This window comes from Squalius cephalus (assembly GCF_949319135.1).
Source record: "Squalius cephalus genome assembly, chromosome: 2".
Classification (NCBI taxonomy): Eukaryota; Metazoa; Chordata; class Actinopteri; order Cypriniformes; family Leuciscidae; genus Squalius; species Squalius cephalus.
In genome coordinates this window covers 45,140,131-45,165,620 of record NC_137123.1, presented here as the reverse complement: position 1 = coordinate 45,165,620, position 25,490 = coordinate 45,140,131, and the positions used below count along the sequence as shown (strand labels likewise).

At 35.7% G+C, this 25,490-nt stretch overlaps 2 protein-coding genes across 4 annotated transcripts in view; one reads left to right on the top strand and one right to left on the bottom strand.

Annotated features, from left to right (window-relative positions):
- coro2aa (coronin 2Aa) overlaps nt 1-11,391 on the top strand; it is a 29,827-nt gene extending 18,436 nt beyond the window's left edge. For both annotated transcript variants that reach the window (XM_079863626.1, XM_079863625.1), the window contains exons 3-12: nt 745-861; nt 977-1,126; nt 4,437-4,616; nt 4,940-5,056; nt 6,507-6,611; nt 6,716-6,812; nt 9,632-9,744; nt 9,829-9,919; nt 10,849-11,135; nt 11,257-11,391. In XM_079863626.1, coding sequence (XP_079719752.1) covers nt 745-861; nt 977-1,126; nt 4,437-4,616; nt 4,940-5,056; nt 6,507-6,611; nt 6,716-6,812; nt 9,632-9,744; nt 9,829-9,919; nt 10,849-11,135; nt 11,257-11,388 — 1,389 coding nt within the window. In that variant the 3' untranslated portion in view covers nt 11,389-11,391. The remainder of the gene's footprint in view (nt 1-744; nt 862-976; nt 1,127-4,436; nt 4,617-4,939; nt 5,057-6,506; nt 6,612-6,715; nt 6,813-9,631; nt 9,745-9,828; nt 9,920-10,848; nt 11,136-11,256) is intronic.
- Nucleotides 11,392-20,071: 8,680 nt separating this feature from the next.
- anp32b (acidic (leucine-rich) nuclear phosphoprotein 32 family, member B) lies at nt 20,072-25,151 on the bottom strand. Of its 2 annotated transcripts, none has more exons than XM_079863732.1 (7): nt 24,826-25,151; nt 22,910-23,059; nt 22,705-22,827; nt 21,141-21,327; nt 20,935-21,044; nt 20,783-20,852; nt 20,072-20,679 (listed from the first exon to the last, which is right to left on the bottom strand). In XM_079863732.1, the coding sequence occupies exons 1-7, from the start codon at nt 24,877-24,879 to the stop codon at nt 20,582-20,584; spliced, it is 792 nt and encodes a 263-aa protein (XP_079719858.1). In that variant the 5' UTR covers nt 24,880-25,151; the 3' UTR covers nt 20,072-20,581. The 2 variants fall into 2 exon arrangements, with proteins under 2 accessions (XP_079719858.1, XP_079719859.1); XM_079863733.1 differs by having other exon boundaries at nt 20,935-21,041; nt 24,826-25,059.
- Between the last annotated feature and the right edge of the window lie 339 nt (nt 25,152-25,490).

Sequence of the window (25,490 nt, the reverse complement as noted above, 5' to 3'; positions counted from 1 at the left end):
ACTCAGACAGGCAAAACAGGAACAGAACACAGTGAATCGAAACCAAAACTGAACATACATGTTACACCTAGTATAATTGTGGAAATAGTGATAGATTATTCAGGATTCTTTGACAAATTAAAAGATCAAAAGAACAGCTTATATATGAAATACAACATTAACATTGTCTTTACAATTAACATTATCATTTTTGGATCAATTTAATGTCGCCTTGCTGATTAAAAGTATTAATTTCTTTTAACAAAATGTTTAACGGACCCCAAACTTTTGAACAGTAGTGTACATCCGTCCTTCGGATGAGACGTTAAACCGAGGTCTTGACTCTCTGTGGTCATTAAAAATCCCAGGATGTCCTTCGAAAAAGAGTAGGGGTGTAACCCCGGCATCCTGGCCAAATTTGCCCATTGGCCTCTGTCCATCATGGCCTCCTAATCATCCCCATATAAAATGATTGGCTTCATCTCTCTGTCTCCTCTCCACCAATAAGCTGGTGTGTGGTGGGCGTTCTGGCGCAGTATGGCTGCTGTCGCATCATCCAGGTGGATGCTGCACATTGGTGGTGGTTGAGGAGATTCCCCCTTCCATGTAAAGCTCTTTGAGTACCCAGAAAAGCGCTATATAAATGTAACAAATTATTATTATTATTATTATTACATAACAGGTCCATGCAAAACATCCCAAAAACAATGGTTGTGTATTTATGTGTAGATGCATAAATAACGGTGTATCTTTGTGCCTTCTCAGACTGGCAAGGTTGACCCTCATCATCCAAAGGTTTCTGGTCATAGAGGCAATGTACTTGATATCAAGTGGAATCCCTTTGATGACTTCTGCATAGCATCTTGTTCAGAGGACGCCACAGTAAGTGTGAATCACCTCAGATTCAGACTGGTGCATGTTCATGGTTTACTCACGAAAACAGATCTCGTGTTCACATTTTTACAGCTCATCATGTGTGCACATGTTTGTTGATCAGGTAAAGATTTGGGATATTCCTGAACATGGTGTTCTGAAGAACATCACAGTGCCTTGGAAGGAGCTGCAGGGTCATTCACGACGAGTCGGTCTGATCGAGTGGCATCCAACTGCCAACAACATCATTTTCAGTACCGGCTATGACTACCAGGTAATTAAACTATACATACAGTTTGTCATGGAATGAAGAGAGACGAGATTTCAGTGAATTTTCCTCTCAGGAAGACATTTAAAATATTCACAGTGATAGGAAGCTCTTAGCACACATCATCACACGTGTTTCCACATTTGTTGCTTGCAAGCAGTTTCCCAATCTTTTAATCTTAAAGTCCCTGTAAAGTCAAAATTAAGTATGTGTTCTGAGTTTGTCACACCACAGAAAAATGTGTTATTAGCCACCCAGCCAAATTTGAATGATAAAAAAAGCCGGCAAGTACATAAAATAAGCGATCAAAATCTTGAAAAAATGAGCAGTAGTCTCTGCTCTCAAACGCTGGGGGCGTGTCCGCTGGCTGCGCTGAAACCACGCCCACTCGCGGGAAAGCTCGCTGCCGTCGCCTCGCCACACTCAACTGTCACCGCTACAGCCGGAATGGATGCTCCTAGCAGCTTAATTTGTTTTACAAATCCATACATGTTCGAGCCTGGACTACCTACTATAATTATAACATAAGCACACAAGGCAACTTACACTCATTGGTGGGCACGCACTGCTGACGATGGCACCAGTTGTCGGCGAGACGGGAGATTGAAGGCCGAGGCGGGAGATAGTCGGTTCGGCCACATTCACCAGTAACAGCGGATTATCAGTGAATGAATCCCAGTTGTCTCCGACGAAAGTTTATAAAACTATCCTGTGTAAAATGATCACTACAGAGGCGGCGGGTTTTAGCGGTGATCCTCAGCTCTCCATCAAGGTGGCTCTTCACAAAATTAATCCACCTCTTGTTGATATGATAGTTTTTCGGAAATTTAAATAAGGACACCGATCTGTTTTGTACGTGATCGCATCCAGGTAATACGCATTTCCGTGACGAAGGCATAGCTAGCTAGCAAACTGTAGGATGTAGTAACTAATAGTACTACTGACAGTAACTCGCGATTGAGTTGCAAACTGATGTGAATGGGCTCCAGTGCGTCATCAAGTAGGGGTGTGTCCAGGAGCTCAGGGGCTCCAGTGCGTCATCAAGTAGGGGCGTGTCCAGGAGCTCAGGGGCTCCAGTGCGTCATTGAGCCCCCGTTTTAGCCCCGCCCAAAAAATCCGGAACACAGCAATGGTGAAAAACTGTTTAACGGTCTAACTCCACAATTCAGAATCAGTACTTCACAGTTCACAGTCTTTGTAATATGATTTAGCAATACATTTCTAACATTTATAATGTGTTTAGAATTTTTTTTTAGAATTGCCTTTACAGGGACTTTAAACACTTCCCTTCCAGTTCCAAGGCCAGTTCCAAAATAATTGTATTCTTTAAATGTGTGAATGAAATAAATAAAATATTTTAATTATTTTTGTGGATAAACTAGTGTAGTTATTTACTTATGTTTTAAAAAGGAAGGAAAAGAAAAAGGTCATTTAAAATATCTTTCCATAAGTGCAACTCTCCAACAGAGCAGATGATAAAGCATAAATACATAACTAAAACATAAACCAAACAAAAACAGGATATAACATTATATTTTGGGGTAAAAGTTGCAATATTTGGAATATCAGGGTCTTATAGTATAGTATGAATTAAACTAAGTGTTATAATAGTAAGCCAGCAGCTGAGGTTTTGGTATATATAATTTATAACCTGAAAGAGACCCAAAAGTCTGCAGTGACCTTGATAACATTGGAAGAGAGGCTTAGGGATCGCCTAAATAAATAATTATACAGCTATTAGTTGGACAAGCAGCGTTCCAAAAATGATGATATATAGTATAGCAGCAGTGACTCTTATTTAAACAAAAAAAGCAGTTCTGTGATCTGATTTAGTTCAATTCAATTCAATCTCCCAGTTGTGCTTGTGGCTTATTTTATAAACATGTAATTACAGTTAAAACATTGTAGTCAAATCCAAACTTTCTAATAACTTTGGGGGGAAAAAATGGCCCCAATTTTTCGGCATAAAAAGCCTAAACTCAGCAATTAAATTCAACATAACTGTATTAGCATATGAATGTGCCTCATAATATGTAATGTACGCATCACATCTTTCACAGTCAGATATTGATGCCCCTTTTACAGCCCCCTGTTAAAAGTAAAATGAAATAGAAATCAGAATAACCAAAAAGGTTGCCAAACCCTGGTGTATACAAATATTGAAAATGTTAATTGATTCCATTTTGAGCTTCTAAAAACCTGAAGCTGCCTTTGAAGTCTTTGTGTCTGTATTGTTTTTATTCCTCATTACATTTATTGAATGCTCATTGCCAGTCTGATACAGTGTTTCTGATTGTGATTTCCTGTCTAAGTACAATTACATTGACACTGTGCATTTGCGAATTACCCCTCCACCCCAACCCCCATGAACAAAAGTGGCTTTAACCATCACTCTTTTTAAGATCTTATTTTTCAAGGTCTTCTGCCCTGTCCTCATTTTTTTTCTGTTTGGGTTGTTTTTGTGCTGTCCCGAGGCAGTGAAGGTGGGTGTAGAGCAACAATCTTCACAATGCATAGGCTCTCACACAATACCTCACATTCCATGCAAAGTTTCCTTTAAATAACTGTTGGATTCTTAACTGTAGAGAGTGTGTTGTGTGTTTAAAATTGGTTCCCACTGACTGATATGTTCTCCCCCAGTCTTTATCAGATCTTAATGGATGAGATCTAAATAAAAAATTGTGTGTGGAGGATTATTTACAATTTTTTAAAAATACAATTGAAATGTGTCATGTTGTTACAGTTATGGTACACTAACAAACGTTTCAAAAGTCGGTATAGTTTGTAATGTTTTTGAAAAGAAGTTTCTTATGTTCACAGAGACTGCATTCATTTATATTGTGAAAACTTATTACAGTTTCAAATATCTTTAAACCAGCTATTTTAATATATTTTAAAATATAATATACTCCTGTGATCGATAAGCTAAATTTCAGAATCATTACTCCAGTCTTCAGTGTCACATGATCATTCAGAAATCCTTCTAATATGCTGATTTGGTGCTCAAAAAACCAATTTCTTATTATTATCAATGTTGAAAAGAGTTGTGCTGCTTAAAATTTTTGTGGAAACCATGATGCATGTTTTAAAGGATTCTTTGATGAATAGAAAGTTCAAAAGAACAGCATTTATTTGAAGTAGAAATATTTTACATCTAACAATGTAAAAGTATTTTCTGTCACTTTTGATCAATTAAATGCATCCTTGATGAATACAATTTCAAAAAAATCTTACTGACTTTTGAATGGTAGTGTATTAAATGTCAGTAGGTGCAACTTAATTTACTTTAAGTGTTTATTTGTGTGTTGATGTGTAGGTTTTGATGTGGAGGCTGGACGTTCCTGAACAGGTGATCAAGAACCCTGTGCGGTCCATCAGTGTGCATTCAGATGTGGTTTTGTCCATGTCCTTCAACACAGATGGCAGCAGACTCGCCACCTCATGCAAGGATAAGAAGATCCGAGTGATTGACCCGCGTACTGGCACCCTTTTACAGGTGTGTGTGGCAAGACAGCATACAGTATGTGGACTTGCACAGAAATGCACTTCCCCTTGTCTGCCCCTCTGACACCACACATCCAAAACTAGCACCTTTAAAAAACCAAAGCAGCCTGGTTGATCTGTTACCCAGAGGTCAGCATCAGCCCAGAGTCTTACATTCACACTGTCATGTCTCCTCAAGTGACTCGGACGAACACAAGACTCAATTCACGCTTCATTTCATTTTACAGGACATGGTTGATTGAATTTTGTGATGATTGAAATGTGTTAAAGTGTCATGTGTCATTTTGAAATGTCATGTGTAATGTGTGATTTTAGGAGACTAACTGCAAGTTACACAGAGCCAGTAAAGTGCTATTTCTTGGAAACCTGAAAATGCTTCTCTCTACGGGCAATTCACGCTGGAACCATCGTCAGATTGCACTTTGGGATCAGGTAAGGCCTGCTAAAAATAGACTCCTTAATTATTCCCATTTTCATATTTGTATAAAAACACACAGCATGTCTTCTTTTTATGGATTTTCATTTGTTAATTGAAATAAATCATCGATCAGAGCAATTATGGCTACAATGTTACCTATAAAATCAAATGCAAAAGTAGCTTAAAATAATGCACAAGATATCATTACACAAAAATGCTCTTCTAAATTGCATTTGATTATAAAAATATATACTTTCTGCTGTTTACTGTCACAGTAGTTCATGTAATCACTGTTCATGTTCAGTCTTTAGTGCTATTTTTGTTTTAGTTTATTTTCATTAAAAGAGTTTCCTATTAACTACACACAAACAAGGCCTAGAATGGAATATAATGAAATATATCAAATTTTAGGTAACAGCTAAAAATATATATCCAGCAGCAATTAATGGGCCAAGCAAACCAATGCTAATGCAGTTGAACAGAATTGTTTTGCCATAGGCAGTGTTTTTTATTACCAAAAAAACATCTGAAATTACAATCAAATGATTTATTGATAACTGATAACTATTAAGTCCTATAAATCATAGCACAACTAATTATTTGTTTTTTTAATTACGTTCTAAAACAAAATAACAAATGTGACACCCAATAGTACACTGATAGAGATAAACTGAAATATTTAATAAACAATCTATATTCACAAAAATAGATGCAAGACAAGTTTGAAAAAGTAAATTTTCAACAAAATTCTAAATGGCAGAAGATTTAGCTGAAACCCATGGGTGCAATAAACTGAGCATTAAGAAAGTCTCTTATGCTCCCCAAGGCTGCATTTATTTGTTCAAAAATACAGTAAAAATACAATAAAATATTATTACAATTTAAAATAGTTTTTTCAGGGTTCTTCGATGAATAAAACAGGTCAAAAGAACAGCATTTATTTGAAAAAATATTTTCTTTGTAATGATGTACAAAGTTTTACTGTCATGTTTGATCTATTTAGGCCTTTTTTAACTGTTAGTGGCACTAGAGTATTTGAGATTAACTTTTCATTCCAAAAACAGAGGAATTCACTAAGGGGAAATTCGCATTTTAAATATCTGGGACATTTTTTCTCACTTCAGGTGTTGTTTTTAATGGGTTAAATCTGACTCTGGTTGGAATGGACCTATCATCTATATACTAGCTCCAGTTTGACAGGTCCATCCTCAATAGTCCATGACTCACTTTAGATTTCCCCCTAGTGTCACAATCATGCTATCACAATCACTACAATGCTTTTCTGTCTACTTTCCTATGGGATGAGTTAAATATGGATCTAATGCAGATACAGTTCTATTATTTGTATTTGTAATAACTTTATATGGGTATTTTTGATTCAGGGATTTGGTTTAAAGAAACTAGTACTGTTTAGATTAGATGTGTTGAGTCCTAAACTTACATGTACATGCATGTGTTCTGCAGGAGGACCTCTCTCAGCCGTCTTATTCAGAGGACTTGGACGGCTCCTCCGGTGTCCTCTTCCCTTTTTATGACTCTGACACACACATGCTTTACATAGCTGGAAAAGTGAGTGCATATAACCTGGACTACCAGATTGGCAACTAGCGTTTTAGTGCTGTATTGATGATAAAGGTTATTAATGGATAACACAATCCTCCTTCAATCTTTAGGGTGATGGAAATATCAGATACTATGAAATCAGCCCGGAGAAGCCATATGTGCACTATTTGACTGAATACCGATCTCTTCTACCACAGAAGGGAATGGGTGAGTACTATACATGCAAAGCCTACATGTGCACAAACACAGACTTATGAAAATAATTCATTATAAATCTATTTCCCAATTCCAACTCCATCTCTTGCACAAGTAGTCAAAACAGCAGTAACATAATTCGAATAGTATGGTTTAAAAGCTGGCTCATCCTTGCTACTTAAGAAGTTTTTTGCAATTTATGTCACTAATCAGGTTGGGTAAGTAAATACTTTAAATGCTTTAGGTGTCTGAAAAGCACATATCATAGCACTTGTACATAAATATAGATTGGTTAAAGAATGTTCCGCTTAATCTGTATCACATGGCTACATACTGTAACATGCCTGTCTCGACTGAACAGACTTCATAATTTAACATGTTTAGAGACCCCCCCAAAAGTATGCGAACACTTAAATAACTTAAAGGGTTAGTTCACCCAAAAATGAAAATTCTGTCAGTAAATACTCACCCTCATGTTGTTCCAACCCCGTAAGACCTTCGTTCATCTTCGGAACACAAATTAAGATATTTTTGATTAAATCTGAGAGTTGTCTCACTCCTTCATAGGCTTCTAAGGGAATGAAACTTGCTGGCCCAGAAAATGTATTAAAGACATCGTTAATATAGTCCAAGTGACTCCAGTGGCTCAATCTTAAGTTTATAAAGCGACGAGAATACTTTTTGTGCGCAAAAACAAACAAAAATAACGACTTTATTCCACTTTTCATTTCCTTCTCTCTGGGCCTCGGGTCTTTGCACGTAGTGTTTAAGCGTAGCGCGTCTGTGTTGCACGTTACCACGTAGGCTCACTATTGGCCGACGCTGATCATGTGTGATACGTGGTGACGTGCAACACAGACGTGCTACGCTTAAACACTACGTGCAAAGACCCGAGGCCCAGAGAGAAGGAAATGAAAAGTGGAATAAAGTCGTTATTTTTGTTTGTTTTTGCGCACAAAAAGTTTCGGTCCCTTAGAAGCCTATGGAGGAGTTAGACAACTCTCAGATTTAATCAAAAATATCTTAATTTGTGTTCCGAAGATGAACGAAGGTCTTACGGGGTTGGAACAACATGAGGGTGAGTAATTACTGACAGAATTTTCATTTTTGGGTGAACTATCCCTTTAAAGAACTGCATTAGAAAACAAAAATTACATTAAAGAGAAGGCATAAGCACATTTTTGAAGCAAACTATTTCACAAAAAGTGCTTCTTACTCTGATTTTTTCAGAGTAAGAAGCACTTTTTGTGAAATAGTTTGCTTCAAAAATGTGCTTATGCCTTTTATGTTCATTCTGATAAGTTTACATCTAAAAGATAATTCTGAGAATAACTCTAGCATCATTTGTTTGCAGATGCCACTTGGTTTTCTATTTTATTCTAATACAGTTATTTAAAAAAAAAAAAACTGTACTTGCAGATAATATAAAAATTATGAAATAAAAAGCCAGTTAATTGTACTTAAAAAGTTCACTTTCATGACTATGTTTCTTAACACAATAAAAAATACAAATGTATTTAAATACATGACTTAAACGTTTCAACCAGGTTTCAACAGAAGTGACACTGAAGTATATATCTAGTTTACCATAAATAAACGTACGTCAGTACATTCATGTCACGGCTGGGCAGGCAATCAAGAGGAGAAGAGGATATAATTGCTAGTGATGTCCGATTCTTGAATGAATCGTTCTATTGATCAAAATTACCCGAAGCCCTAAAATTAAATTTAGTCCTTTTTTTTTTTTGTCCAGAAAGCTTATATCATTTCTTTTTGATAATATTTGACAATGTTTTTGTGACTTTTTTTTTTATTATTATTTTATTTACCTCTAAATAACTAGATTTTATCAGTTATTTAATTTAATAATATAATTTAAGCACATTCTTTCAACTTAAATACAAAATAATTCCATGACATGATATTTTATGACTCTTGTAACTAGATGCCCTTATAGTTCTATATAGATCAAATAAACTGTTCCCCTGGGTCCTAAAGTCATTTTTTTCCCCCAGGTTTTGTTCCTTCAGTTTGCATTCAGGTACATATTTAGACATTATAAAATCAATTTTTGGGAAAGTTTTAGCATTTTTAGTTTTAATTTAGAGTATTTTTTAGGTTTGCATTTATACCAAAGTGTCAGATTTTGTAACAAGTTCGTAAGGTGGACAGCAGGGGATAAATTTGGGGGGGGGCATTGTGAATCAGCATTGTGAATCGGCACAATCGGCATTGTGAATCAATCAAAACTAACTTTAGCTGGACAATAAATTTATTCTAGAGCTGCTGTAAAGCCAAAACAATCTCTGTTACTTTAATTTCCTATTATCACTGTAAAGCTGCTTTGAAACAATCTATATTGTTAAAAGCGCTATATAAATGAAGGTGACTTTATAAGGTGACTTATAAAAAAAAAAAAATTGACAAAAAAAAAAAAAAAATTCCTCCATTTCCCATTCATTCCTATGGGGGTCAAATTACGTTTTTAATACAACCACTAGGCTAAAACTTGTGGAATCCACTCAATTTGTGTGCGTGCATCCGTGCGTCTTAGTCTTGAACCACTCAGATTAACACTCAATTTAAAACAAAAAGAAAATGATTTCCGAAGAGAGCATAACCTATAATACATTTTGCAATGAACAATTAAGTGTCAGATGCAATTAACATGCAATTAAGTGTCAGAAAACATTTCATTTAGTTCACACTTTGAAGAAGTACATGTTTTAAAGTATATTGTTTCTGTTTGAATATTCTTTTCGAAAGCATGCTGAAGTGTAATTCTTTTTCACAGGGGTGATTTTCTACTTAGAACATGTGTTCTCTTTCAGGTGTCATGCCAAAGAGAGGGCTTGATGTGTGTTCCTGTGAAGTCTTCAGATTCTACAAACTAGTGACAATCAAAAGTCTCATAGAACCTCTATCCATGATTGTTCCACGAAGGGTATAATCCTGTTCACACATCCATAAAAATACATGTAACAAAGTAGAGCTACTTCAAGAGATGTGTTTGTGTTCTGTTCTGCAGTCAGAATCCTATCAAGAGGACATTTACCCCATGACAGCTGGGAATAAGCCCGCCATGACAGCAGATGAGTGGATTAGTGGTCTAGACAAAGGTCAGAGAGTCTTTAAAAGGAATTTTCTGTCATAATTTTTCAAACCAACCTTCTTTCTTCCATGAAACAAAAAAGTAGAAATTTTGTAGAACATCTAAGCTGCTGTCTTCCATTCCATTCCATGTTGATTTTATAGTTTCATATATGAACCATAAAAGCACCATAAAAAGCATAAAAGTGGCTCAAGTTGCTAGTGGCCATTTTAGTCTCTTGCACTTCAAAAGACTAAAATAGCCACTTAGCACGTTTGGCCAGTTTTATGCTGGGAACAAGGGATATTAAAGAGATAGTAAATAAGACAGGACACCAAAACTACACTACCATTCAAAAGTGTGGGCTCAGTAAGATATTTTTTTAATGTTTTATGTGTCTCTTATGCTCACCAAGGCTGCACTAATCAAAAATAGGACAAGAAATACAGTAAAACAGTAATGTTGTGAAATATTATTGCAATTTAAAATAGTTATTTTTCTATTTTAATATATTTTTAAAATGTAGATTTGTCCTGTGATGGCAAAGCTGAATTTTCAGCAGTCACATGATTCTTCAGAAATAATTTTAACATGCTGATTTGGTGCTCAAGATACAATTCTTATTAGTATTAGTGTTGAAAACATTTGTGCTGCTTAATATTTTTGTGGAAACCATGACCAATCAGGATTATTTGATGAATAGAAAGTTCAAAGGAACAGCATTTATTTGAAATATATATTTTTTTGTAACAATGTAAAAGGCTACTGTCACTTTTGATCAATTGAATGCATCCTTGCTGAATAAAAGTATTAAACGTTGGATTGGTAGTGCTTGCATTATTTCTACATATGATGTTATAAAAAATGAATTATGAAACAGCAGAGTTTTTTGGGTGATTCAGAGAATAGATCTGAGACTGTGCCTCAATTAAACTTGTTTTTTTTTTTACTCTGCAGGTCCCTTGATGATGTCTCTGAGGCCTGGAAGTAAACTGGACTCATATGTGGAGGTGGGTTTGAGTAAAGGCCCAACCGACTCGACGGAGACACGCCATTCTCGCAGTCGGCCAGGGCTGTCACAGCTGATTCATGAACGTCTGGATGCCAAAGAGGAGAACGTGCGCAAAGAATCCCACCCTACCTTGCTGCTCCCATCCACAGATGAAAACAGCAGCTCTACAACCTATGTCAGCAATGGACAACTAGATTCTACGCACTGTTCGCCACCAAAAACAGAGAACGAGGTATGGTACATATATAGTATATGCAGTGACCTGTCAGTCACTTTACTAAAGGGCTGCTCACCTCAAAAGTGTTTTCATACTTTCCTCTAATGTGTGTTTATGTATGTGTTTCTGCATATAGCTCCGACAAATGTTTTATAAGCAGCAAGAAGAGATCCGAAGGTTGAGGGAGCTTCTTAACCAGAAGGATGTGCGGATGAAACAGTTGGAATTGGAGATCAAAAATGTGAAAAACTCACAAGCCACTCTTTGAGAGAAACTGTCAAAAGCCTTGTCTTCTTCACTAACATTCACATAAGAACTTTCTGCCTCATGAATTATGCTGTAAAGGTGTGGTCACGTTTACCATTGCTCTGCAAAATTTTGCGGGCAAAATCCAGTCATTTCAATAGGAATTCGCGCTAACGGGAGTTTCGTGTGAGGAAGGAAAATTTTGTTTGTGTTCAAGTTGGTCACAGAAAGCTGCTTTTTAAAAAGTGACTGTGTGTGAGTGGGACTTCATGCATCGCTACACTATTGACAATGGACAATGGAGCTTTTTTGCCCATGAAATTTGCGCTAATGTGACCGCACCTTATGGTAACAGGCTACATTCTCATTACTGAATAGAAAAGATTGAAATGTCCGCAACACTGCTTACTCCCATATTTTAATAATAAAAAAAAAAGCAACGTTTCGACCCTACTGGGTCTTCTTCAGGCAAATGGTAAAGCACATTTGATACAGAGATATGTAGGCCTTACAATCAACTGACCCACCCTGTGATTACAATTAGCTTGATTGGGTCTAAACAAGCCTAATGACCCCACTCATTATTGAATTAAGAGAACAATTGCATAGAAAAAACAATCAACATACACAGGAAACAATTCCATATATATATATAAGTTAACCCCAACAACACATATTAACCCCACAAAAAGAATTTTTTGGAGAAAAAGCCCCACATATGCATATAACTTGCTAAAATGTAGTCAGAAACAGGAAATTACCTAAACAATCAGTAAATACTCACATACATGTCATGTATATATATAAACCCACAATCAATTACATAGGCTACATAGATACAAATTATATTATGATATAATATATGTCAGTTGATTGTAAGGCCTACATATCTCTGTATCAAATGTGCTTTACCATTTGCCTGAAGAAGACCCAGTAGGGTCGAAACGTTGCTTTTTTTTTTATTATTAAAATATGGGAGTAAGCAGTGTTGCGGACATTTCAATCTTTTCTATTCAGTAGTCCTTTTTGTCCAGCACCTGCCAGATGTTGGGATGTGCACACAATAATCTCAACATACATTCTCATTACTAGCATCTCTTTATGAAAGTCATTCCTTGTATGCACGTTTTGTGCACATAAATACTGTACAACCTCCATGGTAGTTTTTTTTTACACTTTAGCACTATGCAAACATTTTTTTTAGATTGTGATCATACTTGTTTAAAGGCTTAAATATGTGTTTTGTTTTATAAATTGGGTTATTTGTGATTATTTGTGAATAACATGAGATTTTTTTATTTTCTTGATTAATTTTCTATTGTGTGTATTGAGTGATGTGGCAAGAAAGTTTGATAATGGAAATCCGAATTGTTTTGAACAAAGGGACATACATTTGAAAATGTAAATTCTTAACATGTACATTATAATCTTATGTTTAAGGTTTTTGTGCGTGTGTGTGTGTGTGTGTGTGTGTGTGTGTGTGTGTGTGTGTGTGTGTGTGTGTGTGTGTGTGTGTGTGTGTGTGTGTGTGTGTGTGTGTGTGTGTGTGTGTGTGTGTGTGTGTGTGTGTGTGTTAAATGCTGTTAAAAGAGTTTACTAAATCCCAGCATGCACCGATGAAGCACTATTGTGGGAACTGGCTGGGGTTCACACAATATCTAAGGAAAGTCTAGTTTAGGTTCAGTAATTTCCTTCAAGCTCATTCTGTAACACATTTGCTGTGAACTGCCAACATGCATGCAAGTACCATGATATTTAAATGGTTTACCGTGTGTTTCACTTAAAACCAACCAGTTTGTTATGTAAATTAAAAACAGTGACCCATTAGGAGCCCCTGATACAATGCTTAGTTTCACAAATTTGGAAAAGCCATAATTTTTAACAAATATTTGAATAATGTTTTGTTTATATATGGATCTGTACATGCACACATCAGAATATATAATGGGATAAGAGGTTAAAGATGCTATTTTAAGTGTTGTTGCTCAAATATTTCTCCAAATTATTTACTAAATGTTGTCTAAACAGCCTTGATTGCAGTCTCTTCTTTAATCCTAACACAAATAAGTCAGATATTCTGGGTGATCAGGTAAAATAGGCCAGATAAAAGGCTTTCTGAGTTACAATAAGGCATTTACTGCAAATAAACATTTGTCACAACTGTTCATGTAGGCTGAGGTTTCTAGGGCAAACTGATCAGATTCTTAGGATAGAGAGACAAAATGGTAACATTTTAAGTCAAGTCAAGTCACCTTAATTTGTATAGCGCTTTTTAATACAGATTGTATCAAAGCAGCTTCACAGTGATAACATGAAAATAATACATCAAAGTTTGTTTCTAGAAGAAAATTGCGTCATCGTCCACCTTAAGTAAGGCAGATCAATAATATTGTTGAATATTAAATGTCCCCAACTAAACAAGCCAAAAGCCAAGGCAACAGTGGTGGAGAAAAAAAACTTGGGAGAACCCAGGCTCAGTCGGGGGCACACCCAGGTTCTTAACCGTCGACGAAGGTTTGACAGAGCAGCCATCAATTGTTAGACAGTATTCTAGGTTAATACGTGCAGAGGTGTTTTGCCCAATAATTAGAAACTCTGTTTTTTTCAGAATTAAGTTGTAGGAAATTACTAGTCATCCAAATTTTTATATCAGCTATGCATTACATTAATTTTTTTTTTTTTTTTTTTTTTTTTTTTTATTAATTCCATTAATTTTGTGAATTGGTGCTTTTCGTCGGGGCGTGAAGAATAGAGCTGAGTATCATCAGCATAACAGTGAAAATGAATTCCATGCTTCCGCGTACAGGGTGAACAGCAACAGTCCTAGTACTGAGCCTTGTGGTACTCCATACTGAACTTTTGATCGATATGACATTCATTTACTGCTACAAACTGATAACGGTCAGATAGCCTAAGTATGATTTGAACCATGCTAGTGCAATTCCACCAAATGCCAACATCATTTTCGAGTATATTCAAAAGAATGTTGTGGTTGATGGTATCAAACGCAGCACTAAGATCGAGTAACACTAATAGAGAGATACAACCACGATCGGATGATAAGAGCAAATCATTTGTAACTCTAATGAGAGCTGTCTCAGTACTATGATGGTCTAAATCCTGACTGAAAATCCTTGCAGATACCATTTCTTTCTAAAAAAGGAACATAGTTGTGAGGATACTGCCTTTTCTATTAATTTTGACAGAAAAGGTAGATTTGAGATCTATTAGTATACTTATTTTAAACTAAACATAAGAAAGTATACTTACTTCTCAAAAATATACTTTATGTACTTCTCAGAAATATACTTAAAATTACACTTAAGTGCACTTGACATATACTGAGAGAAAAATCCAAGTATATTTGGCCAGTACTTGTACTCAATCTTTTGATCGAGATATACTTAAAAGTATAGGCTAATTAAGTAGCCAAAGTATACTTGGCTTGAAGTTGTGTAACTCTTTTGATCGAGTAGCCAATTAAATATACTTTTTTTCACATAGTTTTTCATATACCGTCTTATGAAACCTACATTGTTTGAAAATATTGATTAGAATATTGGTATAAAACAGATATGTTTCTAATTCTGCGTACCTGGTTCTGTAGGATAGTCCACTGGTAGTGTATAGGAATTTACTCTAATTCTACTTTTCCCCTTGACTGAATTTTCCAGCTATCCATGTTTTCACTGTTATACGGTAGGGGGCGCTATGACATATCTCTTAGTGCAGAATCTCCGGATCAAGACACAGGAGAAGAAGAATCCGAAGGAAGTAATATAAGATTGCTCTCTCAAATGTAAAATAACGTGATTATCAAACATTAAACAGCGTGTAAATCAAAACTGCTTAATATTACCAAATGAAATGAAGCGTAATCCATGAAGAGAAAACGACTGTGGAAGCTTTGGGGGTGTTGGACTCGATCTACTCCATCTGTGTTTTGATCATCGTTCTGAATCTGATCAAGGCGTAGTCTTTGACAAAAATGTGATTTTCTCCACTTTTTTTGTTTAAAATGTTGCCTTTTCTTGAAACTTACCGACATACAAGTGTTGATCAAAAAAGATACATGAAGCTAATACAATGTTTTTTTAAAATTAAAGTACAGTTAAAGGTATTTTTCAAGTATAAAAAAATAATATCTGCATTTGAACAGTAGTATACTGCAAGTGCAAAAATAATATATAAATAGTAAACTATAAGTATAATGTTATGTTCACTTTTACTTGCAGTATAAACTACTAAACTAGTAGTTTACTGAGAGTACACTTCAGTGTGTTCTTTCATAAAACTAAAAAATGTACTACTTGTATTAAAATAGTAAAATACTAGTATACTTATTAAGTATTAAGTTCACTTGTAGTATTCATTACAAATGAGAAACCTAGTTGTGTACTTAGAGTTCATTTTCTTACACTAATAATACACTTAAATGTATACTTTTATATACTAAAAGTGGGCCAATTTAGCAATATTGAAATATACACTTACAATTTTACTACAAGTACACATCGTTATTAGTATACTTACTACATAAAGTATACTTAAAAATATACTTTAACATTACTTAAAGGTTGGGTAGGTAAGAATTGTCTAAAGAACTTTTTTTCAAATTGGCTTAAACTGTCTTTATATACCAATACATAATTAAAATGTAAGTACTTTGAAAAAGAGAGCATACAAATTGAGTGACTATAGTGTATTTAATCTTCAAAAAACACAGCTCATTAATTCCTACCAGGACGAAACAAGTGATTGGCTTGCGCGACTGTCACTCTCCGTCGCCATGACTACCGCGCTATTACTGGCTCTGCCCACGTGCGCGCAGTCGCGCACCCGTTTTTAGGTGAGAGTGAATGGAATTAATGAGCTGTGTTTATTGAAGATTAAATACACTAGAGTCACTCAATTTTTTATACTCTCTATTTCAGAGTACTTGCATTTTAATTATGTATTGGTATATAAAGACAGTTTAAACAAATTTGAATAAAAGTTTTTTTAGACAATTCTGACCTACCCTACCTTTAAGTATACTTCATAAAATTAACTTGAAGTATACTTCATTTTCGTAAGAGTTGACTAATTCTCTAGGATCAAGTTGAGTTTTTTTAATAAGAGGTTTAATAATAGCCAGCTTAAAAGTTTTCGGTACATATCCTAGTGACAAAGATGAATTAATGATAGTAAGAAGAGGATCTATGACCTCTGGAGGCATCTCTTTCAGTAGCTTAGTCGGTATAGGGTTTAACATGCATGTTGTTGATTTAGATGATTTAACGAGTTTAGTAAATTCTTCCTCTCCTATAGCAATAAATGAAATTTCTCCTCAGTGACACTACAATGCATTGCCTGATGGGATACTGTAGTAGACGGTTGCAAAGTTATAATTTTCTCTCCAATATTATCAATCTTGTAAGTAAAGAAGTTCATAAAGTCATTACTGCTGTGCTGTTTGGAAACGTCCGGTGTTGAAGCTTTATTCTTCGTTAGTTTAGCCACTGTTTAAAATAAATACCTAGGTTTGTGTTTGTTTTCTTCTAAAAGTGTTGAAAAATAAGCAGGTCTAGCTGTTTTAAGGTCTTTCTGTACGCAATCGTGCTCTCTCTCCACGAAATGCATGCCTCTAGTTTTGTTTTCTTCCAGCTACGCTCCATTTATCTGGCTGCTCTCTTAAGGGCCTGAATGTGCTCGTTATACCATGTCCTTTAATCTTCTTTAAGCGCAATGGAGCACCTGTGTCTAAAGTGCTGGAAAAAAGAGAGTCAATCATTTCTGTTGCAACATCGAGTTCTTCTAAGCTATCTGGGATGCTGACAAGATGAAACTGATCAGGAAGATTATTGATAAAGCAATCTTTAGTGGCAGAAGTGATAGTTCTGCTATATTTGTAACACAGAGTCGGCTTTGCAGCCTTGGCTAAATGAAGTTTACACAAGACTATATGATCTGAGATGCCATTGCTCTGCTGAAGAATTTCAACGGCATCAACATTGATTTCATGTGATAATATTAGATCTAGAGTATGATTACGACAATGAGTGGGTCCTGACACGTGTTGTCTAACTCCAGTAGAGTTCAGAATGTCTTTAAATGCCAATCCCAATGCATCTTTTTCATTATCTACATGGATATTAAAATGACCAACAATTAGGACTTTATCTGCAGCCAGTACCTCTGATAGAAAATCAGCTAATTATTAACTTTAAGGTTTCATTTGTTAACATTAGTTTACATGAACTAACAATGAACAATACTTCTAATGTTTATTAGTCTTAATTGATTTCAATACTTAATAATATACATTTTTAAAAATCAAATGTATCTGTTAAAATTAGTTAATTCACTGGGAGCAACACACACACACACACAGATGCATGATCACCCTTCTCTATTACTTGTGGAAATTTCACTGGATTGTATCAGCCTCTGTTCCGCCTGCTACTCACATTTAAAATGAATTGTGACTTTGCTGGTATCCTTTTCCAAACAATTTGAATGATAATCGTGCCTGTCTCTCAAACACACACAGCTTTATCATAATGGTCTAAATGAGTTGAATAAAGTATAGTATGCAATTTATTAAATGCATGTTATTTCCATTCAAAAATATACCTTTTAATTGCTAATTCATCTTATTGTAACACTTAAATTCACAAACACACACACACAGGGAATATGACTATAAATACACGTAAAATAAAACATGAATTTAAATACACATTGGAAGTAAATGGTTGTATCTAGTTATTTTTTAGTTTAGAATCAAAGTGTGAATTATGGGAGTGTGATGTGTGATGACAATATGTCTCTATACACTACATTAAATGTTCATAAACTACCTGTATAAGTGGAATAATTTTTATTTATTTTTTTTATTTTAAAAAGATGTGTCTTACCCATTTATTTGATCAAAAATACAAGTAAATCAGAATGGAAAAATATGCATGTTACTGTATATTGCAGGTTGCATTAATATGTGGATTTTCTGTTATCATTTTCATCTATATATGTATTTATTTTATTATTATTGTTTTTTAATCATTGTGGATACATCTTGTGGCCCTTTTGTAAGTTTACTGAGCCCTTTGGATGCCCGGTTTGTCCATGTTTGCAAAAATAGGTGTATCCTGTGTGATTCCTAGAATACTGAAAATGGTAATACAATATGAATAAATAAGTCCTGCACAAACCATATAAACAATCTATATTTTACTATGGGAAGGGTATATTACAAATTCTGAAGGCAATCCTGTTCCTGTAGAATATTTGACAGGACAAGACTGTACACTGACCTGTCCCCTGTCCAGCAGGGGTCCTACATGATCCCTGTTTATAGAACTACACAACATTTTTGTGGAACCATGACAGAAACCAAAAGATGTGGCTGTGAAAGGAAACACAACCACTTTTCAATTGGTGAAAGCAATTTGGAATTATTTTTGTATTTTCAATACAAGAGTTTAAAGCTCCAAAAACCTACAGCTGTTGCACAGGGATGTTCTCAGACTGTCTGTCTCTCGCCTCAATAGGATTACGAGACAAAAGTCTGATATTAAGTTAATTGTCAATTGCTCCTAACTGATATCATATATTTGCTAAAGCCGTTGAGTAAATAAGTGAACACAAGATCACACTGGAATACAGTGAGAAAGGGTCTTCTATGAAGGTACATTCATGCCTGAACTGTGATTTAAAGACATACGTATTTTAATAAATGTCAGGTCAGGGCAAACTCTCGAGTCTCAAGTTATATTGTTCATACATGGGCTTTACATGTGTAAATTCATAAAATTTGTTGAACACAATGTTCAGTTAGGGCAGTACAATGGTTTAATATTTTGTTGTGCTACCATTTATGTTTGATATTTAGTGAACTTTTTTACTGATCAACTTTCGCTGACAAGCCTATAATGGGCTATTTAATGGCATGTTCCTATTGTGAAAACTTAAGTTTTTTTTTTTTCCTGGGCAAAAAAAGTTAAACTATTCAATAGCATTTTTGTTTTTGTTGTAAGTAAACCTATTTTGGGAAGTAACCATTGGACTATAAATGAAAACATCTTCCTTAATAACTATGCTTGTGGATCACAATCCAGTCATTTTTCTTGAATGCAAATGTAAGTTAGTCCATTATTCATAAAATGTTTGTATTAATGTTGACCACAATAAGCTAGTCACAAATAATTATGTAGTGCGATAGGGTCATATGTATGGCACCATGTTAGAGGAGTTCATCATAAGTTGATAATGACTTCTAACAAAATTTCAAGACTTTATAAAGTAAAAATATCAGTTATATTTTATTTTTCCGATTCCTGGTTGGATTTGTGTAGGGCCTCAGATTTGCTTTATTAGTTTGTCACTGCATGTTGAATATGTTACAGGTTATTAGTCATAACTATTTGATCCCAATAACTTCAAAAGTTAAAAGTCATGTTTCAGCAGTGAAGAATGAACCTGAATGGAATGAGCTCTTCTCACTTGGTTTTGATTGCATTTAAGAAAATTATTAAACGGAAATGGAAAATAAGTGACTGCATCATGAATTGTGCATCTGATAAAAAAGATCAATCTTTCCAGCTGCCCTGCAGCTTTACAAGCATCAGGTAATGGTTATCTTAAAACATGCACAAGTCCTCAACCTCTCATTGTCTGTCATCAAATAAATGTTTACACAAAGTACAGAGAAATAGGAGAGCGAGCAAAGCACAAAATGTTATTTTATTTACAAAGTTTTTGTCTTACAGAAAGTAAAAATGTAGCTACAACCTTGATTTGTGCCACAGGCTGCCACACTAAAATTATGGCCCGCTTGTCACACAGTTGCTATAGCAATCGTATTGGGAAATTTGGAACAAAAACTAAAGGGGTAGGAAATGTCAACAAAAGAAAAAAAGAAAGAAAGAAAAACACTTTCAACAAAATATTAAAAGCACAGACCCAAAACTAAATACCAGTCCCCAAAGGTTTTTGGAACACAAACGGGCAGGGGATTGACAGTGGACTTGTGGAATGCCGAGTAAGCCACCGACCCAGAAGGCTTTCAATTCAGCTCGTAGGCTCCATATGAACAGCTCCACCCGTCCGGTACAGTCTTGCCCCCACAGGGAGCTTAGCGCTTGGGTAAGGGGGAGAGAAAAGGTTGATGGGATAGCCAAGTTGTTGGAAAGGAAGGAGAGGGAAGGGTTGGTAACAGAGTTGTTGATTGGCTTTTAATCATCCTCGTCGTCGTCGTCATCATCATCATCATCATCCTCCTCCTCATCGGCTTCTCGTTTTCTCTTCTCACCCTTTCCTCCTTGCACTTCAACTGAGCGAGAGAAAAACAATGTTTCTTACTTAAAAATCACTTGGACACCAACAGAACTAAAGGATGCCATAAAATCAGAAAAAGGTTAATTTGAATATCTCACCTTCATCATCATCATCATCGTCATCATCTTCATCATCCTCTACTTCTCCATCCCGACCAAAGTCTTCCTCCTGAAAGCAACAAGCCATGTAATTAAATAGATTTTCTGTGTTCTTAGTCTCCATAAATCAACACATAATAGTCAACTCGTACCTCATCCTCTCCACTGCCATCCTCATCATCCTCCTCGCCTTCAACCTCATCTTCATCGTCATCGTCATCCTCTTCATCAAAGTCCTCCTCATCCTCCTCTTCTTCTCCTTCTGTGATTAAAGCAACATAAATTAACACTGGTAACCCTAAAAAAAAAAAAGTAAACAGCTGTTTAAACACTGAAACTGAGAGCTGGCCACACCAACCCTCATCATCGTCATCATCGACTCCATCAGCTTCTCCGTCAGAGTCCGACGCCTCACGGTCATCCATATCGTAGCCGTCCAGATATGTGAGCTGCGGAAGGAGCTTGAAGACGCTTTCCCGGTAGTCATTCAAGTTTGTGACTTCGCAATTGAAAAGGTCAAGACTTTTCAAATGGTCAAGTTTTTTCTGCCAAAATGAACAGATCAATCACAAAACTGTACAACTCCATGATTTGTTTTATTTTCATTTCATTTCATTTTTGATGAGGAACACAGCTCAAATTTTTTGTACAATTAAAATTTACATCATTTACTCATTCTTATGTCATTGGAAAAACTTTTTTGTTTTCTTAGGTGTAACACAAAACATGATATTTTGAGAAATGTCTTTTTTGGCCATTCAATGGAAGTCAGTAGCATCCACCTATTTTTATGCGCATTTTGGAATATTGAATAAAAAATAAATAAATTAAAAAAAAACGCTGGATGGAAACACCAAAATGGCAAAAAAACAAAAAAAACAAAAAAAACAACCTTAAAGAAAACATGCGCATTAACTATGGTGGAAAAACATTTACTGAATAAATTCCTCGATGCGCATAAAAAAAAAAAAAAGACATGACTTTGCGATGGGACGGCATAACTAGACGAACCGACCTTGTTGCACAGCATCTGAAATGCTGTTTTGGTTGTTCTGTTGTCAAAGTGGTTCAGTATAATTACTTCCCAGAACTCTCTTACATTACTGCGTTCCCAAACAGCAGCATCTGCCTCCGAAATCAAGATACCATGTTTATTGCGTTTCATCTGCACGCTTTAAGATGCAAGTAATTTATTATATACGAAATTATTATATACAGTGGCTTCTCCTACAGCAGCAACTTCCATTTTTCTTAGTGATATTTAGCGCCAGTTTATCAGGAAGTGACGATTTTGTTCTCTTTGCTTTAAAGGATGGATACCATTCTTTATTCGCAAAGGTTTTATGCAATACTCCAATTTTGCGCACAATTTAAATTAACAACTTTGGACGGAAACATAACCCGTGGTAACCATAACGGTTTGGTTACCAAAATTCTTCAAAATATTGTCTTTTGTGTTCCGCAGAAGTAGGCAAGCCTTACAGGTTTGGAACGACATGAGGGGCATTTTTATTTTTAGGTCACTTTAACCCTGTAAAGCCTGACATGAAATAACTGTCCGTAAAAATACAGTTTATTGAACCCTTAGACAAAATCCTAAAAACAAAATCCACAAAACAAACGTTTCCATGTGTCGAGTATCATATTTGATAGGCTACATCAGACTGTTATAGTCAATTTTGTATAAAACAGGAGATCATATGAGAGGAGGGGGGGGAAAAAACTAAATTTCATTCAGAGGTCAAAACAGAGCCAACATATGAAATTTGGTGCAGTTAATGATATTTACATGGCCAAAAAGTAAGATGTAATTCTGACAGATTGTAATGCAAATCAATGAATAGGTTCAATAAGGTTAAGCTGCAGAAACTTTAACGTGGAAAACTATATGCAAGTTCATGAGACAGGAAGTCTGTACAAACCAAAGGTTCCAATGTGCTGATGTCTTTTAGTTTGTTGCCACTTAGGTTTAGATGTGTTAGATTGGGGAGTTTTTCAGCTAAAACATCAAGGCCACCAGAAATTCTGTTGTCACTGAGTTCCAACTGAAAATGAAAATACATAAATATGTCAGAGCACAAAGATAACTTTGTACTATAGAGATCAATAAACACAGTGTGATATTACCTTTTTAAGTTTTCCAAGTTTAGGAAGGTTGGAAACTGAGAGAAGACCAACATTTATCAAACTTAGAAATTCAAGATTAACAAATTCTGCTGTGAGGCCTTCAATTTTCCCTTCATTTGATCTGCAGTTGTCAAGGACAAGTTCTCGTACCTAGAAGGATCCAACACAAGAGCAACAATTTAAATTCTGTAACTATTGTAACTACTGTAACTAACATGTTAATAAAATACAACAACAATAACATGAAAGTATGTAAGTGCAACTAATTTGATCAAACGGGTGTTGGACACGCTGGCTAACATAGACATGCTCAATGGAGGTGACAAACTATGCTGGTTAAAAAAGTTTCTCAACTGAAAAATAATAATAATGTGTTTTGCAAACAACTTGTATTTACAGAGTGGTGGGGCGTCTTGAGTTGCCTTATATGTTTATATAGATTTTAGGAAATAATCTAACGTGAAAAATCATTAAGCGGTTGCTGCTGTTGTATGGCCCGATGGCTCACTGTCGCAGCGAGTCACCAATGAGAAAACAGCAGATTACACGCCGACAGCCAGACAACAAGGACATATCCGAAAGACACCACCGTCTTTTTAGTGAAATTTTGTGTGACAAACTGCAAATGGGGGGTACTAAAGCCCCTGTGTAAGATGGAAGCGATATGTCGATGGCGTATTCCTGCTGCGAAAGACGAAGACAGAGCGGAAATTAGTGAGACAAAAATGGAGAGTTTCTTTCTCTCATGACAACATGGCGCCTCCTCAGATACACTATGTTGACAGGAAAACTCTACATATTAAACAAAACTCGAACGCTGCGTTCGAAAACCCGATTCTATGCGGTTACTTGGATTACATGATCATATTTTACGCGATGTTTTGTTGATTTTATAACTGAATTTATACATTTCCACCGGGTTGTCCAACCAAACTAGCACATGTAACGTTAGCTTCTTTTTACTCAGTCGCTCGTTCCGTCTTTGCAGACGTCATGCTACTTACTACATCTTTAAAATGTTTGAAAATCCCCAGCGCGAGTATGTATTGAGTATACGCTCTAGTTTAATCGGTAGAGACGCGTGGGGAGTAATGGCGGGAATCGGTGTCTCGCAGCAGCAACAATTTAACGAATAAAACTCAACACCATCTCATTAATAACAAATACATGTGTTATATTACATAGTTAAAGACTACTTTTGATAATCTCTTTGCAGTTTAATAAGAAACTTTTTTTAAATATCACTTTATTCATATAATCGACAAGCCTCGATGCCCTTAAAAATAAAATTAATAATGCGACTGTATGTTCGTCAAATTACATATTTACTTTTCCTATTGAACCGGTGGTATTATTACTCTTCCTGAACATCGTAGGAAAGGAAGAGCTTTGTTCTAGTGTGATGGAGACCAAAATGTGACCGTATTTAAGAAAGTGTGTTAGTGTATGGTTATCGTCAGATATATCTGGTTTATTACTTTAGCGTTTAAGTGGATGTAATAAAGGGCGCCTCATGTTAGCAACAAACATGGCCACCACGGTGAAATAAACAATCCCATCCATATCGTACCACGCCGATGTTAAAACGAGCAAATTTTAAGCATAAAAGCATGCTAGATCATGAATACACACATCCAGCATGGGGGGCATAAAATGCTGCAATAATGCCTTCAGCTTTCTAAACTAACGTTACTCGGTCGGTATAGCTTACACATTCAAGATCCTTTCATATCAAAACAAGACGAATGGACAACATTAATGCTGTGAATCTATACACGCAGTACTTTCTCTGTGCCGGGGGGTATTACACCCATGTGCTTACCATTAAACTACTACACACAGGTCAGTTGAAGTAGAAAGTAGCCCAGCTAGCATGGCTGGGCACAAAACTAAAGGTTTGGCTCAAAATTACTCACATCAGATGGTGTCCTGTTCCTCAGCTCCAAATGAATCCTCTTTTTCATGTCCATATCGCCCTCAAAAGTTGGACTCTTCCCTCTTGGGTTCTGGAGGAATTTCTGTTCAGCCCAAAAGGTAGAAAGATGCCTTAATGGAGGGAGAATATGGGACTGTATAATGATCTGAGCCCAGCGCCAAGTTACTCTGGGAGAGCAGAAACCATGGAGGGAAACGGCACTGAAACAAATATATACTCAATAGCGCCATCTCTGGCCAACGACGCGCACTGCAGCCACACAAACAAGATCAACGACAGCAGTGCTGCATTACAGTAGCTTTATGTGACATGAGAAGTTTGTCAACATTTTGTACTTACAGTAAAATGGGTTGGAAAGGTTCCATATATTTCATCATCTTGGGGAAACAAGCAGAACCCTGTTTTTCTGGCTGGGACAAAATGGCCTTATTTTTTATGCCATATCTTTGTTAAACCGTGTAAACATCAACATTTGATTTTCCTTGTTACATCAAGTTAGTTATTCTAGCTCAGACAGCCAATTTGATAGCTATTTTATTATTCAAATGATATCTGCAAAAAAAAAAGAGTAGACAGCAAGATCTTAAATCCAAAAAGTATCGTAAATGTTTCACTAAAGAGATGATATTAGATATTCATTTTCCC